Source organism: Sceloporus occidentalis, unplaced genomic scaffold (assembly GCF_023333645.1).
Source record: "Sceloporus occidentalis isolate IW3139 unplaced genomic scaffold, rSceOcc1.0.p SCAF_1, whole genome shotgun sequence".
In the NCBI taxonomy this organism is placed as follows: domain Eukaryota; kingdom Metazoa; phylum Chordata; class Lepidosauria; order Squamata; family Phrynosomatidae; genus Sceloporus; species Sceloporus occidentalis.
The window spans coordinates 173,393,086-173,408,056 of NW_028316981.1; the positions used below are offsets into that span (position 1 = coordinate 173,393,086).

Sequence of the window (14,971 nt, forward strand, 5' to 3'; positions counted from 1 at the left end):
GGTACTGAGTTCATGCTACCAACTTCTCTCTTTCAGTTAGGCTCAAAGATGCTACAGGATTCCTTTGCACGCTGGTACCAAAGTTTCTGTTAAGGAAGTAAAGCACAAGTACACAACTACTTTGTTAATATGTATACATGGTTCTTTCATAAGGCTCTAAACACAGTATATGCTCAAAAAGATGGGAACAATTAAATGCCAAAATGCCAAACGATCCTCCAATCTCTTCTCATTATGTCACTGCCCATCAGTAAACTTGGTAAATCAGTGAATCAATTTGCCAGACTGGGGCATGGAGAAAACGCTTGCCAAGGGATTCTAGTCCCCACACCTCTCCAAGGCTGCTTTCAATATCATAATAAATATGGTCACCTCTAACAGCCAATGTGAGGCAAAGAGAGCCTGGGATGTAAGATGACAGAGTAGAAACATCAACTGTACCCTCCCCACCCCCATCAACTATGTACAAAACCTGGGTTGACCTATGTGTGGGTCAATGTAAATATTTTAACTCTTATTTTAAAAAGGGGAACCATCCCCTGGTGTCCTGGAAGCACTGACTCTCTCAACCATTCAGCCTTTAGAGTAAGCCCAGACAATTATGCCTGCTGGAATTTTCTAAGTTCTTTGGCATCGTTTTCCTTTGCTTCATCATTTAGATCCTTTGTTGCATGCCCCTACGTTTTACCCTCAACTTATCCATGGGTCATATCAATATCATAATTTTGGTCCCAAAACCTGCCCTCGACTTATACATGAGGTCAACTTATAGTCAAGTATATATGGTAGTCCTGGATTGCCTGTGTTGCTTTGTCAATTTGTTACCCAAAGCATATTGATTTGTGTTTTAAAAAACTTTCTCATTGTAATCATTGTTGTTAGCTGTATTTAATCTAAAATCGGTCCTCTGTATCCACAAATTCTGCACCCATGGATTCAACCATCCATGACTTGAAAACTATCCAGTAAATAAATAAATAAATAAATCCAAAAATCTATTTTATATAAGGGACACCATTTTACTATGCCATTGTGTATAATGGGACTTGAGCATTCTTGGATTTTGGTATCCATTGGGGGTTGTGGAACCATGTTCCACTGTATGTTTTGTGTCACCTTGGGTCCTATGTGGGGAGAAAGGTGGGATAATACATAAATGCATGCAAGATGCATATATGTATTATGTACGTACAGGTTTCTATGCAACATAAAATTATATTCTATTTTTAAACAAATGATCTTTTTAATATTGTAATTGTTTAATACCATTTTAATTGTCAATTTTGTATGTTTTTAATGGTACTGTGTTTTTTGTTTTTTTAGACTGTAAGTTGCTTTGATTTCAGTTTTGGGAGGAAAGCAGGATAGAAATAAATAACAACAACAAAAACATCCCTGCATATTTGAGAGCTCTACCATGTCTTCAGACACACTGTATTTTTATTCTATGTCCCTTCCTTCCCACCCCCCCCAAAAAAACCCAGCCAGATAAAAAGGAAAAGAGATTATAAGAAAAAATATTCCCAGAAAGATTAACATTTCAGTGTCATCCCATACAGAAATATTCTCTGTGTAAGCACTACATTTCCCAAGCCAGTATCCTCCCAGTGTGTTGGACTGAATTTCCCACCATCCTGAGACACTGGTGGCTTACAAAGCCCATAGTCCAACGCATTTGCTGGTGCTGTCTTGAGGAAGGCTAAGGTTTAAAAAAGGGTGTCATTTGGAGAGCTCCAAGATAGGAAGATAGGGCCTGAACAGACAGGCCAAAATAAAGCTGCTTCAGGTCACTTAGGAGGCATGCTGTTTAAATGCTGCATGCGTCCTAAGAGGCCGGAAGCTGTGCCAAAGCCATGTTCCAGTCCCAAGGACTGGAGCACAGCTTTGGCACAGCTTCTGGCCTCTTAAGATACGTCATTTAAACAGCATACCTCCAAAGTGATCCAAAGCAGCTTTATTTTGGCCTGTAGTCTAGAAGTGGGATTGGAAGTCATGAATGCAAATCTAGGGGAAAGGGGGGACAAGTGACCAGCTGGCTCCTACTACTGTGAGTATCTGCTCCCTCTTACCGTTGCTACTGTCAAATTCTATTGGTGTACAGCTGTTGTTGCCAAGATGCCAAGGGCAGTAATAGACAGCACCTCCCTCTGTAATGTGTGGCTGGTTTGTTCTGTCTTTGGGTGCTCCAACAAGAACACTGACGCTGCAAGAAAGAAGGGTTTAGGGAAGAAGAGGTAAGTCTAAGACAGAAATGCATCTGAGAAAAGCTAAGTTCCTTCCTTCTAAATTACCCCTACAAAGTTACCCATCATTGCTGACAACTTTAACTTCTCCACGCATGATACTGCAAATGACCCTCTAAGTTGGTTAACATGGAAGGTTATCGCATGGGGGCAAAACCGTCCCCCGATGTGTTCTAACGAGCACGAGCGCGGGCGCGCACGGAGCGTGATGGGAACCCGATGGGAACCAGAACACTAGTTTACCGCACGGTGGAACGCCGCCGCTGCCGCCGGCGTTCCCATCGGGTTCCAAATGTGTTCCAGGAGGCGCTATTTCTGGGAACGCTTTTGAAACTGTTTCCAGAAATGGCGCCTCCTGGAACACATTTGGAACCCGATGGAAACGCCGGCGGCAGCGGCGGCGTTCCACCGTGCGGTAAACTAGCGTTCTGGTTCCCATCGGGTTCCCATCACGCTCCGTGCGCGCCCGCGCTCGTGCTCGTTAGAACACATCGGGGGACGGTTTTGCCCCCATGCGATAACCTTCATGGTTACAAACTGAGGTGTCAGGAGGGACAGGATCACTTCAAATCACAGATAAGGAATGCCACATTTGAACAGTTCCCTCCTTAAAATACCCATCCACTCATTCCCTGCAAAGAGTAGTGCATCAGGCAGGAAAAAAAATTGGCTCATTGAATGCTGTCCCCCACTCTGAAAATGGTTTCAGGGAGGGTTAACTTTCTAAATGCATGGAAGGATTCAAAACAGAAGAGATCTGTTGAATCAGACCACAGGTGTATCTGATCCTGCTTCCCTATGGCACCCAACTAGTTGCCCATTGGTAGCTCACAAGCAGGATGTGAGCAAATTAGCACCATCCAAGTCACATTCCATAGCATCTGCTATCCAAAGACATGTTTTGGATACTGGAGACAATATATACATTTTTAAAAATAGACTTCTCCCACTTGCAGTCTGAGGTGGCACAGTCTCTATTCCATCACTTCATGCCCACCTTATTGTACACCTTACAGAGAGGAGGCCTGGGTTGAAGCAAGCACAAAGAAAACTGGCCCACTTGTTTTATTTCAAAGGGAAAAGAGGTTTTTGCAGTGCAAGCAATACCAACAACAATATATTGCAGTGCTTTCTCCCAAACTAGTGTGCCCAAGGGTCCAAACAGCCATGTCCTCCTCCCAGATACTGTGATTTGTAATGATTTTAAGCAGTCCCAACATCCACTTCCATTCTTCTTTTCCAATTGTTTGACCATCACCCACTATCCTGTTCCTCAAGAGTTATCGACTGAGTCTTTATCCTCCTATATGGGATCCCCATACATAGGGGTTTTTTTTGACTGCCCACCTGTCCCCTTCCAAGTAATTCTGTCCTTATAAATGTTCATACTTGAGGTACTGGAGCCATCAGAAAACAACAGCAAAAATAACTGATTTCATAATAACACTTACCCTAAGAATTAAACCACAACAGGGACTGCGGCACAGAACTAAACCAGGCAACTGATATTGAAACAAGTAGTTTCAATATCAAGAAATTGCACTTCTATGAAAATACCAAGAATTCTTTTGCCAGGGGAATCATTTGGTTTGCAAACAAGTAGTCATAGGTTATCAGGGCCCAGAGTGATGAATACAAACTGAGGTTTGCAGTACAGTCATTCCAATATTTGCCTCAGATCTAACAGTTCAACGACATTCCTTAGAGCTAGATTGGGATGGGAATTATTATTACCTTTCGTGGCAGCTGTTGAACTGCAATTCCCAGCATGCTGCATTATTGGCTATGCTGGCTGGAGCTGCTTAGAGTAGCATGACAATGGTACCTGGAAGGTTACACAATTCTCACTTAAAATAGAGAAACCCTTTCTTATTTCCCTTACATAGTACAATGATCCACTTCAGTGGATTCCCTTTGGAGTTATTTCTAGCCAGGGTAGCCTGTTTTGTTCTGGAATACCTGCAGCTCAAGAGGCAGCACCTTGTGGTGGTTTGAGCCTTGGATCACAATGGAGGCCAGGGTTCAAATCCCAGCTCAGCCATGGAAACCCACAGGGTGATCTTGAGGAAGTCATCCTCTCCCAGCCTTAGAGGAAGGCAATGACAAACCCCCTCTGTACAAATCTTGCCAAGAAAACCCTGCAAGAGGGTCATCTTGGGGTTATTATAAGTTGGAAACAACTTGGAAGCACACAGCACCACAACCTGAAGGCTCAAATTATTTCCTTAACTGATGTTTGAGATGGGGAAGCATGGGTCAGTAGCTTGGGAGCACATCCTCTTCATTTTCCTTCTCCTTCCCATCTCCTCCTCCTCTTCCTCTCTGCCCCCCAACTCCTTCCAGCCTCCCTATATTCCCCTCACCCTACTCCATCCCCACTCCTCTTCAGAGCTCTCTGATCCAGGACAAAAGGGCTCTTGTGCAAGCGAGCCAGGTGTACAGTTCAACAGCTGCGAGCAGGCAGCGAATCTACCCCTCCTGGGGCCCACAGGCCTGGGAAGGAGCTTAAAATACCCAGCAGTGGCAGTGGAGACAGACCCACAATATCAAGATGGGAGTGGAGGTGGCTGGGTAAGAAAAGTACGGGGAACCTCGAAAGCAGCCCCCTGGTTGCAAACCTACCGGAGGCATCCCACAGAGAGGGTGACACTAAAAATGATCTGTGGGAAACAAAATTATTTCCCCTTTCAAACTTGGCAGGGAGTGAAGGTCCAAACTCACAGCTGAGACCAGAGCTACCGAGAAAAGGAGAAGGTTGCTAGGAATCCCAGCCTCTGATGAACTCCCTTCAGACTCTGACGGAAAAATCCATACCATTGAGAACTGGTAGAAATATCCTTCCAGGATCTCGAAAGGCAAGAATGAAATGAAAACAGCACAGCTAAAAAAAAACTAGTCAAGCTGCAGCTGCAGTTACAAATATTCAAGTATGACAGTGATGGAACAAATTAGGACCTTCCAGACAGCATCAACTCACAGACTGAGCAGATGAGGCTAGCCCCAACATTATCCTTCACCTCTGACTTGTGTGTTAGGGCTGATGGGTCATATAGTCCAGAACAGCTGGAAGGCAACAAGTTCTTCATTTCACAGTCATTATATCAGAGAGAGGCAACCACAGGAGCTCAGATAGGGAGGATATTTTTTTTAACAGGAAGATTTACCAGTAGTCTGTATTGCGTCTTGAGCTATGACCTGCAAGCATCACTATCTGGAGATGCTAAACTGTTTCAGGAGATCTAGATTTGCTCTACTCCCTAACAAACTTGTTTGCAGCTCTTACTTTTCTAAAATGGAATCAAATCCATGAGAAGATAGGAAGTTTCTACTGAAAAGCAACAGACTTATTTGTTTGCTATTTCTACATTCCTCCTTTCTATCAGCGATATGTATATGATTCTCTGCTTCCCCACTTTATCCTCAAAACAGTGTGGTGAGAAGGATGGGCTGAGAGAGTGCAACTGCCCATGATCAGCCTATGAGTTCCAACACACAACAGTAATGTGAACCTGGATCTCCCAAATTCCAATCTAGCATTCAAATCTCTACACCAGGGGTAGGCAACCTTTTTGAGCCGGGGGCCAGGTTACTGTCCCTCAGAGAACTGGGGGGCCGAAGCCGGGGGTGGAGCTTCCACCCTCCAGGGGGCGGAGCCGCATGCCAGGGGTGGGGCATCCACCCTCCAGGGGTGGAGCCACATAACAGGGGTGGAGCATCCACCCCCGGGGCGGAGCCGCATGCTGGGGGTGGGGCTTCCACCCTCCAGGGCAGAGCCACATAACAGGGGTGGAGCTTCCACCCTCCAGGGGCGGAGCTTCCACAGAAGCATCATAATCATCATCATCATCACCACCTCCACTGCTATCATTGTTACAGCAGACCTTTCAGCAATAAATGCACCAAAAATACACAGAAATGCACTTTGGAAAGTCACACTCCTCCTCCTCTTTCTCATTGAGAGGGGATTTTGCACATAGAACACCAAGGGCAAGTGAAAATAATAATAATAATAATAATAATAATAATAATCAGTTACAAGTATGGAAACTACTAAAATGCAATTCAAAATAAAAGGCAGGAAACATGCACTCTTTCAACCCAGAAAAGCCACAAGGTACTACTGAGAGGGCATTTTGCAAAGAACACCAGGGCAATTAAATAATAATATTAATATTAAAGTTACAAGCATGGAGATTACTAAAATGCAATTCAAAATAAAAGGCAGCAAGCAAAGAAAAGCCAGAAAGTACTACTGGGAGGGCATTTTGCAAAGAACACCCACCTAACCCCCTCCCCCAATGAACCAACCTGTGGCTGCAGCTGCTGCTCTGGCTCCGTTTCTCCCTGGCTTTGCCCTCCTTCTGCTGCCTCCTCCTCCTCCTTTCCCTGCTCTTGGGAGGAGGAGGGCGGAGGACGAGGTGGAGCCTGCTGCAGGCCCACTGCAGCCCCTGGAGCCCTGTTGGAGTGCTCTAGGGGCTGCAACGGGCCTGCTACATGCGCGCCGCCATTTTGTTTTTCAAAATGGCGACGAAATCTCGTGTGACCTTTGCCATCCCGAGGTCTCGCGAGATTTCGGCCGCCATTTTGAAAAACAAAATGGCGCCCAGAGCGGCAAAAAAACGGGGGAAATCGGCGGCAATCGGCGGCAGGAGTGCTCGGGGGCCGCTTGGAAGGCCTTGGCGGGCCGGATCCGGCCCGCGGGCCGCAGGTTGCCTACCCCTGCTCTACACTATATGGGGATATTATCACCTGGAGGAAACCTTCTTGCTAGGACTGCTAGTCTCTTAAGAAAAACTATAGGTAAGGAAATTCTAGAGAACCAGTGTGGTGCAGACTCTGGGAGAATTGGATTCAAATCCCTACTTAGCCATGAAAACCAATTGGGTGACCTCAGGGAAGCCAAACTCTCCCAGCCTCTGAGAAAAGCATTGGCAAACCTTCAGTGAACAAAGCTTGCCAAGAAAGAGTCTTTCTAAGGGTCATCCTAATTTGGAAATGACTTGAAGACACAACAACAACAACAACAGACAAGTCATCTAGAGTCCATTTGCACAGAAATGTGAAGCCTGGAACACATACAATAAAATCTAAATTGCTTTCTTCTGTCTTTTTTTAAAGGGTTACAATACAGGGAAAGTCATGAGGGTGTGTGTGTACAAGCCACAGTTAGTGACTACCTGAGTAGGGCAATAACTATTCAATTTTGATATCAGGAGTTAACAAAGCATGATCATGTAGGAATAGTACCACAGGACTCTCACTTAAGAGTCCCCAAAAGTTCCTTTGGAGCAGGGCAGTCACTAAGCCATTTATTTCATGAACAAAGGTATCACTGTTTTGTGGATTTTAGATGTTATTGTACTTGGCTATAGGGCCAACCCCTGAATTAGGTTTAAGTATGTACATGCACATCTTTTGAAATACTTACACCTGTCCAGCCTGTCCACAGTGCCACAGAGATTTTGCCCCTATTTAGGCTAGTGGCAGACTTGATTCTTCCCTTTCCCAAAGCCTCCCACCCAACCTCTCTGTGAATGTTTCCACAGGTAGGCAGGACAAATCTTTCTAATCTAAAGCTCTTTATCTAATCTCTGTTTGTGAAGTCAGGTTCCTGCTCCAGCTAATCTTACTGGCACCAAGAGAAGCAAGTGGAGATACATTACAGTCCATCTTCTCTCTTCTTTTCCCACTCTGATGTGGGGTCAGCAAGTGTAAGCAAACAGCAGAGGGTCCAGCTGTGTCTCTGGCAATTAAACCAAAGGCCCAATTCAATTTTCTTACATTTTTAAAAAAAAGATTCTAAACCATTCTTCATGATTTGATTTGATTAATAAAAAGTGTTACAAAACCACTAACAATTAAATCAGTGTTATCAACTTGAGAAGCACAACTGTCCTAATTATCTGAGATTTACTTGCCAGGGCAAATAAGACCATCTTGAGATGGCATTGAAAAGAACATAGAACTGGTACTGGTCATACAGAGAAAGGTCTTCTTCAGGTAAATGCTCAATACATTTCACCTAATGATGGCCCGCAGCAAAGGACCTGTTCTGATTATTTTAATGCCTACATGGATTGGCATGAGAGGACGTATTCCTTTTGAGTCTAGACAATTGATTTCCACTCATTTAGTGTTTTACTGGTAACCCACCAGACATTGAATTAAGTTGGTATCAGAAAAAGAGTCAATGTAATGCCTTCAGAATTGTGGCTCCAGCAGCCAGATAGATCAGTCTGGGGCTGGCCCTACCATTAGGTAGGGTAAGGCAATTGCCTCAGGTGGAAGATCTGGAATGGCATAAAAGAGCTGCACATTGTTAAGTAATCATGGGTCCATTACAGACGGGCCTAAAAGTGCGTGCTCCACGCGTGCTAGGGTTTCCGGATGCCCTCAATCCTAGCACACGCGGAGCGCACACAAAATGGCGGTGGCTGTTCCACACGGCCGCCGCCATTACGACATCACGACTGCGCCACCTCCAAACGAGGCGGCGCGGACGTGACGTCCTTGTGCCGCGAGAGGGCGCTTAGAGCGCCCTTTACGCGGCGCAAGAAGGAGCTCCGAAACAGAGCTCCTTCCTGGCTTTGCATCGCTGGGCGCAGCCTTCAGACAGCTGCGCCCAGCGACGCAAAGGAGAAAGGGGCCAAGCAGCCCCTTTCTCCTCCTCCCCGCCGCTGCGGGGTGTCTTTGGGGCTTGAAGCCCCAAGGACACCCCTTTCCAGGCTGCGGGGAAGGGGCCTTTTGCCGCTTCCCCACAGCCTGGAAAGTGGCGGATCGGGGCCTCAGTAGCCGCTGAGGCCCCAATCCGGCTGGGAAAGGGGCAGGTGCAGGCCGCCACTTTTCGGTGGTCTGTAACCCGCCTTTGTTACTTTTTTCACTTTTTATTACCTCATGTGTTAAAACCTGGCTCTGGCTTTGGATACAATATGGCTAAACCTGGGCCAACAGTGGGAATCAAGTGGCCCTCCAGATATTGTTGGACTTTAGCTCTCAGCATTCTTCACCACTGGCTTTGCCGGCTAAAGGTGTTGGAAGTTACAGTCCCACAACATCTGGAAGGTCACATATTCCTCACCCCCAGACCCAGTGGTGTCCCATTCCTGGTGACACCAGGTGCAGGGGGCTGCTAGAGGGGTCCAAAAGGGGACACTGAGGCCTTTCCTTTGCTGTGGTGTGTATGTGCCTTTAAGTCATCTGTCAACTAATGGTGACCCCATGTATTTTGCAGGATACTCTTAGGCAAAGAATACTCAGTGGTTGTTTAACCAGTTCCTTCCTCTGAAATGTAGCCTACTGCACCTGGTATTTGTTGGGGGTCTCTCATCCAAATACTAGCCCGGAGTGACCCTGCTTAGCTTCCAAGATCAGACAGATCTTGTGCCTTTAGTGTATTTAAGCCTGTGAGCAGGGCCACACTCTAATTGCTATGGACAGAATTTTCATCTCACACTCAGCTGTAAGTTGTCTGTTTTAGGCAATCAAGCAGCAAGTGATCAAAGCAGCGGCAAAGGCATGTGTGCACCAGCTCCAAGTCTTAGTCTGCTCCACAAATAAATAACGGAGGGGGGGGGGCTAAATAAGTGATCTAGCCGACACTCTTTGGACTATTAACTGTTGCATCCACAGGAAGCAAAAAAAAAAAAAAAAAAAGAAATGTCTGCAAATAGATACAGCGCTGTATGATTCCATCAGTATTGCTCATCAGGGAACCTGCTCTCTGGCCTCCCATTACACAAACACAGTAGTTTATCTGCAAATCAATTGCTGCATCTAGATTTTCAGTCTGTATGATTCGCCAGGTACTCCTTGTGTACTTTGTCTTGTAAAGTCAAAAATCTTTTGATCAGATACAGCATAGGATGCTGCCATTGTGACATGACAGATGCATAGCGTCCGCATGTCACGCTGTGTCTGTGATGTCATGAGTGCTCATTAACACATAGGCCAAATGATAATTAGGGTAAATCAGACCCTTGGTATTTGCTGGGGTTTGGTTCCAGCACCCAGCATGGAAAGCACAATCCACAGATGTTCAAGTCTTATTAAATACAATGGTGTAGAGCAGGGGTTCCCAACCTGTGCTACAAGGAGCCCTTAGAGCTCCGCATGCACTTCCCAGGTGTTCCCTGGCCACTCCAAGAAAATGAAAGAAATAAAAATTGAATGAAATAATAAGAACATATTCTTATATATACTCCTAAACACCATTAACTTGTAAGACATAGTCTAGGGCAACATGCCTCAACTTCAGGATGACAGATGCTGGAAGGAGGCAACTCCTCATTCGTCAGTTGCCTTACATACATAGAAAGTACATTTAAAGCCTGTCTTATTTATATGCAGAGTCTGTGGGATGTCTTGAACAAGATGATGTAGCTTTAAAATACTAGAGAAAGAGAGAGAGAGAGAGAGAGAGAGAGAGAGAGAGAGACGGATGGACACCACAGCCTGTAGTGGCTTAGGTAAAAAACTAGGACACTGGGAGACCGGGGTTCAAACTATCGATTAGCCATGGAAACCTACAAAGTGACCTTGGATAAGTCACACTTTCTCGGCCTCAGAGAAAGGCAAGGTCATACCTCCTCTGAACAAATTCTGCCAGGAAAATCCCATATAGATTTGCCTTAGAGTCAGAAATGTCTTTAAGTCACACAGCAAACAAGAAGATAGATATTGAAAGACAGAGCCTTGTTCGTCTGTAGAATCAGTATGCAGAGAGATCTCACACCATCTTTGAGACTAACTGAAAGAAAGAAATTGGCAGCAGGAGCTTTTGTAGACTTTAGTCTAATGCATCTGAGGAAGTAGACTGAAGTCTACGAAAGCTCATGCTGCCAATTTCTTTCTTTCAATTAGTCTCAAAGGAGCTACAGGATCTCTCTACAAGAAGATAAGAGTGTTTGGAACTACTACTAGAGTACAACAACACATCTACCATGGAGAGCAGTGCCTCTTTGAGTATATAAAACAGAAAAACATAGGCCCAGTACACCCAGGCCGAAAGCGCCGTGTCAGCGCCAAAATTAGGGCTGCACAGCAACCACACGCTCTGCAACCCTAATACGTATGGATGGCACTATCTTTATGTGGCGCCGTCCATACGTGGCACACATCAATGACATTTCATGTGCGCCGCATCCAAACAGTGCAGCATGTGCATGACATCTCTGCGCCACCCCAAGCAGCTTATGGCACCCTGGCGGCATCGCTACAATGAGCTGCAAAACAGAGCTCCTTTTGGGAAGCAGGTCGTTCCCGCAGCAACCACACAGCCGCAGGAACGATCCTCTGGAGATAGGGGCTGCCCCTTTCTCTTTAGCACCAGGGTGTCCGGGGGCATGAAGCCCCAAGGACACCCCTTTTCTGGGCCATTGTGCCACTTCTCCATGGCCCAGAAAAACGCTGGATTGGGGCCGTAAGGCTGCCAGTGAAGCTGCCCTGGCTCAATCCAGCGTGAAAAGGAGCAGCTGCAGGCGTGGTCTATACTGCCCCATATTTTCACAAATATGACCCATATTGCATTGTCTTTATACTCAGGTTACCAGTTGTTGTTGTTGTGTGCCTTCAAATCATTTCTGACTTGTGGCAAATCCTAAGGGGAACCTGTCATGTGCATGTATGTGCCTTCGAGTCACTGTGTTGACATTTGACTACCCCATGAATCTCATATGGTTTCTTTAGGCAAGGCATACTCAAAGGCGGGATACAGACGGCGCCATTTGCTCCGCGAGGGAGCCGCAGCAGCCAAACCGCGCGGCTCCCGCGCGGAGCAAAAAAGAAGCTCCATTTCGGAGCTTCTTTTTGCGGCGCCTTTATGACGTCGCGAGGCGCCTGGCGCGGACTCGCGACGTCATAGGCGCCGCGACACGTACGGACGCTCAGCGTCCGATACGTAAACATGGCGGCGCCCATGTGGAAGGGGCGCCGCCATGTTGTACGTATTCTATACGTACTAGGGTTAGGGGGGGGCGGAAGCACCGCCCCTTCCTAACCCTAGTACGTATAGAAGACGTACTTTATGGCGGTCTGTATCCCGCCAAAGGTGTTTTTTCCACCTCTACATGTATGAGCTCTACATGCCTCCTCTGTTACAGCTTTTCCCTCATGAGAAAGCAATACATCCTCCCCTCCAAACTGGCCTTCTAGCTTTCTCCTGTCCTCAGAAGTTTGTTTTCAGTTGCAGTCCAAGTTTATTTTCTGCAGCTTCAGAAAATTAGACCCAGAGCAATGGATTCAAACTACAGGAAAAGAGATTCCACCTCTACATTAGGAAGAACTTCTTGACAGTAAGAGCTATTTGATAGTGGGATATGCTGCTTTGGAGTATGGTAGAGTCTCCTTCTTTGGAGGTTTTAAAAAAGAGGCTGGATGACCATCTGTTGGGGGTGCTTCCATTGTGTGTTCCTGCATGGCAGAATGGAGTTGGATATGGTGGCCCTTGGGGTCTTTTCCAACACTATAATTCTATGATTCTCATGGCTCTTTTGAGACCAAATGGATTTGACCTCCCCGCCGCGCACACACCCCCACCCTTGCTCAAAACACACACACTGCTGTATCCTGCTATTCTCTTCATCGTTAAACTCCAAAGTTCAGTCAGAAAAGCTTCACTCAGAAATACACAGGAAACGATGACATTACAAGGTGATAATGGCAGGAGGAAACACATTGACCACAAAACGCAGCTGGGGTGGTTTTGCTGTGGGTGGGGTCTGATGGAAGAATGCAACTTTATCAGCAATGCTCTCTACTAAGACCTTGCCGAGAGAGCTATTATCATCAAAAACTAAAGGTGAGGAAAACGTACCCCTCCAGATGATGCTGGACTACAACTCCCATTTCTTACTTTGCTGACTAGGGCTGCTGGGAATTGCAGTACAGCAACATCCTGGAGGGCCATACTCTGCCCAAACCTGTCCCATCTGAACCTGCCACCCAAACACTGATGCACTGAATTCACACTCCACCTTTCTGTCAATAGATGATACTCTGTGGTAAAATCAAATAGGAACAAATATTATTAAGATTTTAGAAACTGACTAAAAACACAATTACAATGCCCCAATAAACACAAAACAAGTGCTTACCTACACCCAACTATTCAAAGCCCCCCTCTGCCACAACCCAGTTTGGATAGCAAGGCCCTGCTTAGAATGAAATAGCAGTCAAGCATCCCTGAGCAGGGGATGTGAGAGCCTGTTGTAAAAAACAGAAATTGAGCTGTGGACATATTGTAGCTCTATCCTGAGCTTTCAAGTAGGAAAACAATTAATTTTCTGGTGTAGCCATGCCAAACCAAGCTCAAATGCTTTATAATAGTCTGAAAACTTTCTATCCTCAAGGGCCCTTCTCTGCATCCATGTGCTTGCCCTGGAACCCTTCTATCTCCCCAAGCCCTTCTCCAAAAAGGTTCAGTGGCTGGTCAGATATCTTCAGTAAAGATTTGTTCAAAATAACCGAATCCCAAAACAGCCCACTAGTCCATTAAAAAAGCTGGACAAGGAATACTTTCTAATATTCCACAGATGAAAACTGGGCCAGATGTGGCCAAGTAGCATCAGGATGTGGTTAAGATGGCAAAAGGTATTAATGGGGAAGAACATGCAGCAGTTGGCTTCTCCTGAGTCTCCTGGGAAGAACAAGATTCCTGTAGGATGTCCTGTAGGATGCTGCCAGTCTGAAGAGTCCCTCCGTGTATATATTGTTGTACGCAGTGGAACTTCTTCTAAGAATAAAAGCCTCATCTGAGAGAAGTTTACAGTGTCTCCTTGCTCATATAAGGGAGAGGTGTTTCTCCATCTCACAAGCTGCTGACTACAGTCACTAAGGTGGAAAATCTGGTGCCAAACATTAATGTGTTGCCTCACGCGCTGCATAGCAACATCAAAAGTGTTTAAACAAGAATCTCCCAGCCAGCATGGTCAAGCTCTTAAAGAACCTGATAAACAGAGCTGCCTTCCTTCCCTATGGTGATATCTCATCACATGCCATGAGTCCAACAGATGTGACAGAATAGGCTGCCTCAGGCCATGGCCATGCTCCAGGCCTCTGGGGGCAGACTCTTTTTCTCAGGTGGGTGAATCAGTAGCCAGCATTAAGCAGGCCTGGTTAATCTGCAATCCACCAGAGAAGCATCTGCGCCCCCTCGGAAGTCTTTAATGATAACTCTGGCATGTAATGTGAACTGGGAACTGTGTAATACCCTAAAGGCACCAGATCCCATCTGATCTTGGAAGCTAAGCAGGTTCAGCCCTGGTTAGTACTTGCATAAGAGACCACCCATGAATACTAGATGCAGTAGGGTATATTTCAGAGGAAAGAACTGGCAAAACCCCCTCTCAGTGTGATGTCGAAGGCCTTCACAGCCAAAATCCATATTTTTGGTGGGGTTTTCAGGCTATGCCATGTTTTGGAAGAGTTTATTCCTGATGTTTTGCCAGCATCTGAGGCTGGCAACTTTAGAGCGTCCTCTGAAGATGCCAGCCACAGAAACTCTTCCAGCCCAAAAACCCTAAAAATAAACCCTCTGAGTATTTCTCGCCTAAGAAAATCCTCTGAAATTCATGGGCTTGCCATAAGTCAGCAGGAGGCTTCAAGACACATTCATAATGTGAACTGGACACCTCCCACCCTGGGAAAAGGAACACAGAGTATGTTGGAGAGGAGGAGGAAGAAAGAGGAGAAGGTGGTGATGGTGACTCAGGGTAGAGCACCTGCTTTGCATG

General features: G+C 45.9%; 1 protein-coding gene across 1 annotated transcript in view; it reads right to left on the minus strand.

Moving 5' to 3' along the window:
* ITGA5 (integrin subunit alpha 5) overlaps positions 1 to 14,971 on the minus strand; it is a 103,085-nt gene that overhangs the window by 64,636 nt on the left and 23,478 nt on the right. The window contains exon 2 of the mRNA XM_089482554.1: positions 2,070 to 2,203. Coding sequence (XP_089338680.1) covers positions 2,070 to 2,203 — 134 coding nt within the window. The remainder of the gene's footprint in view (positions 1 to 2,069; positions 2,204 to 14,971) is intronic.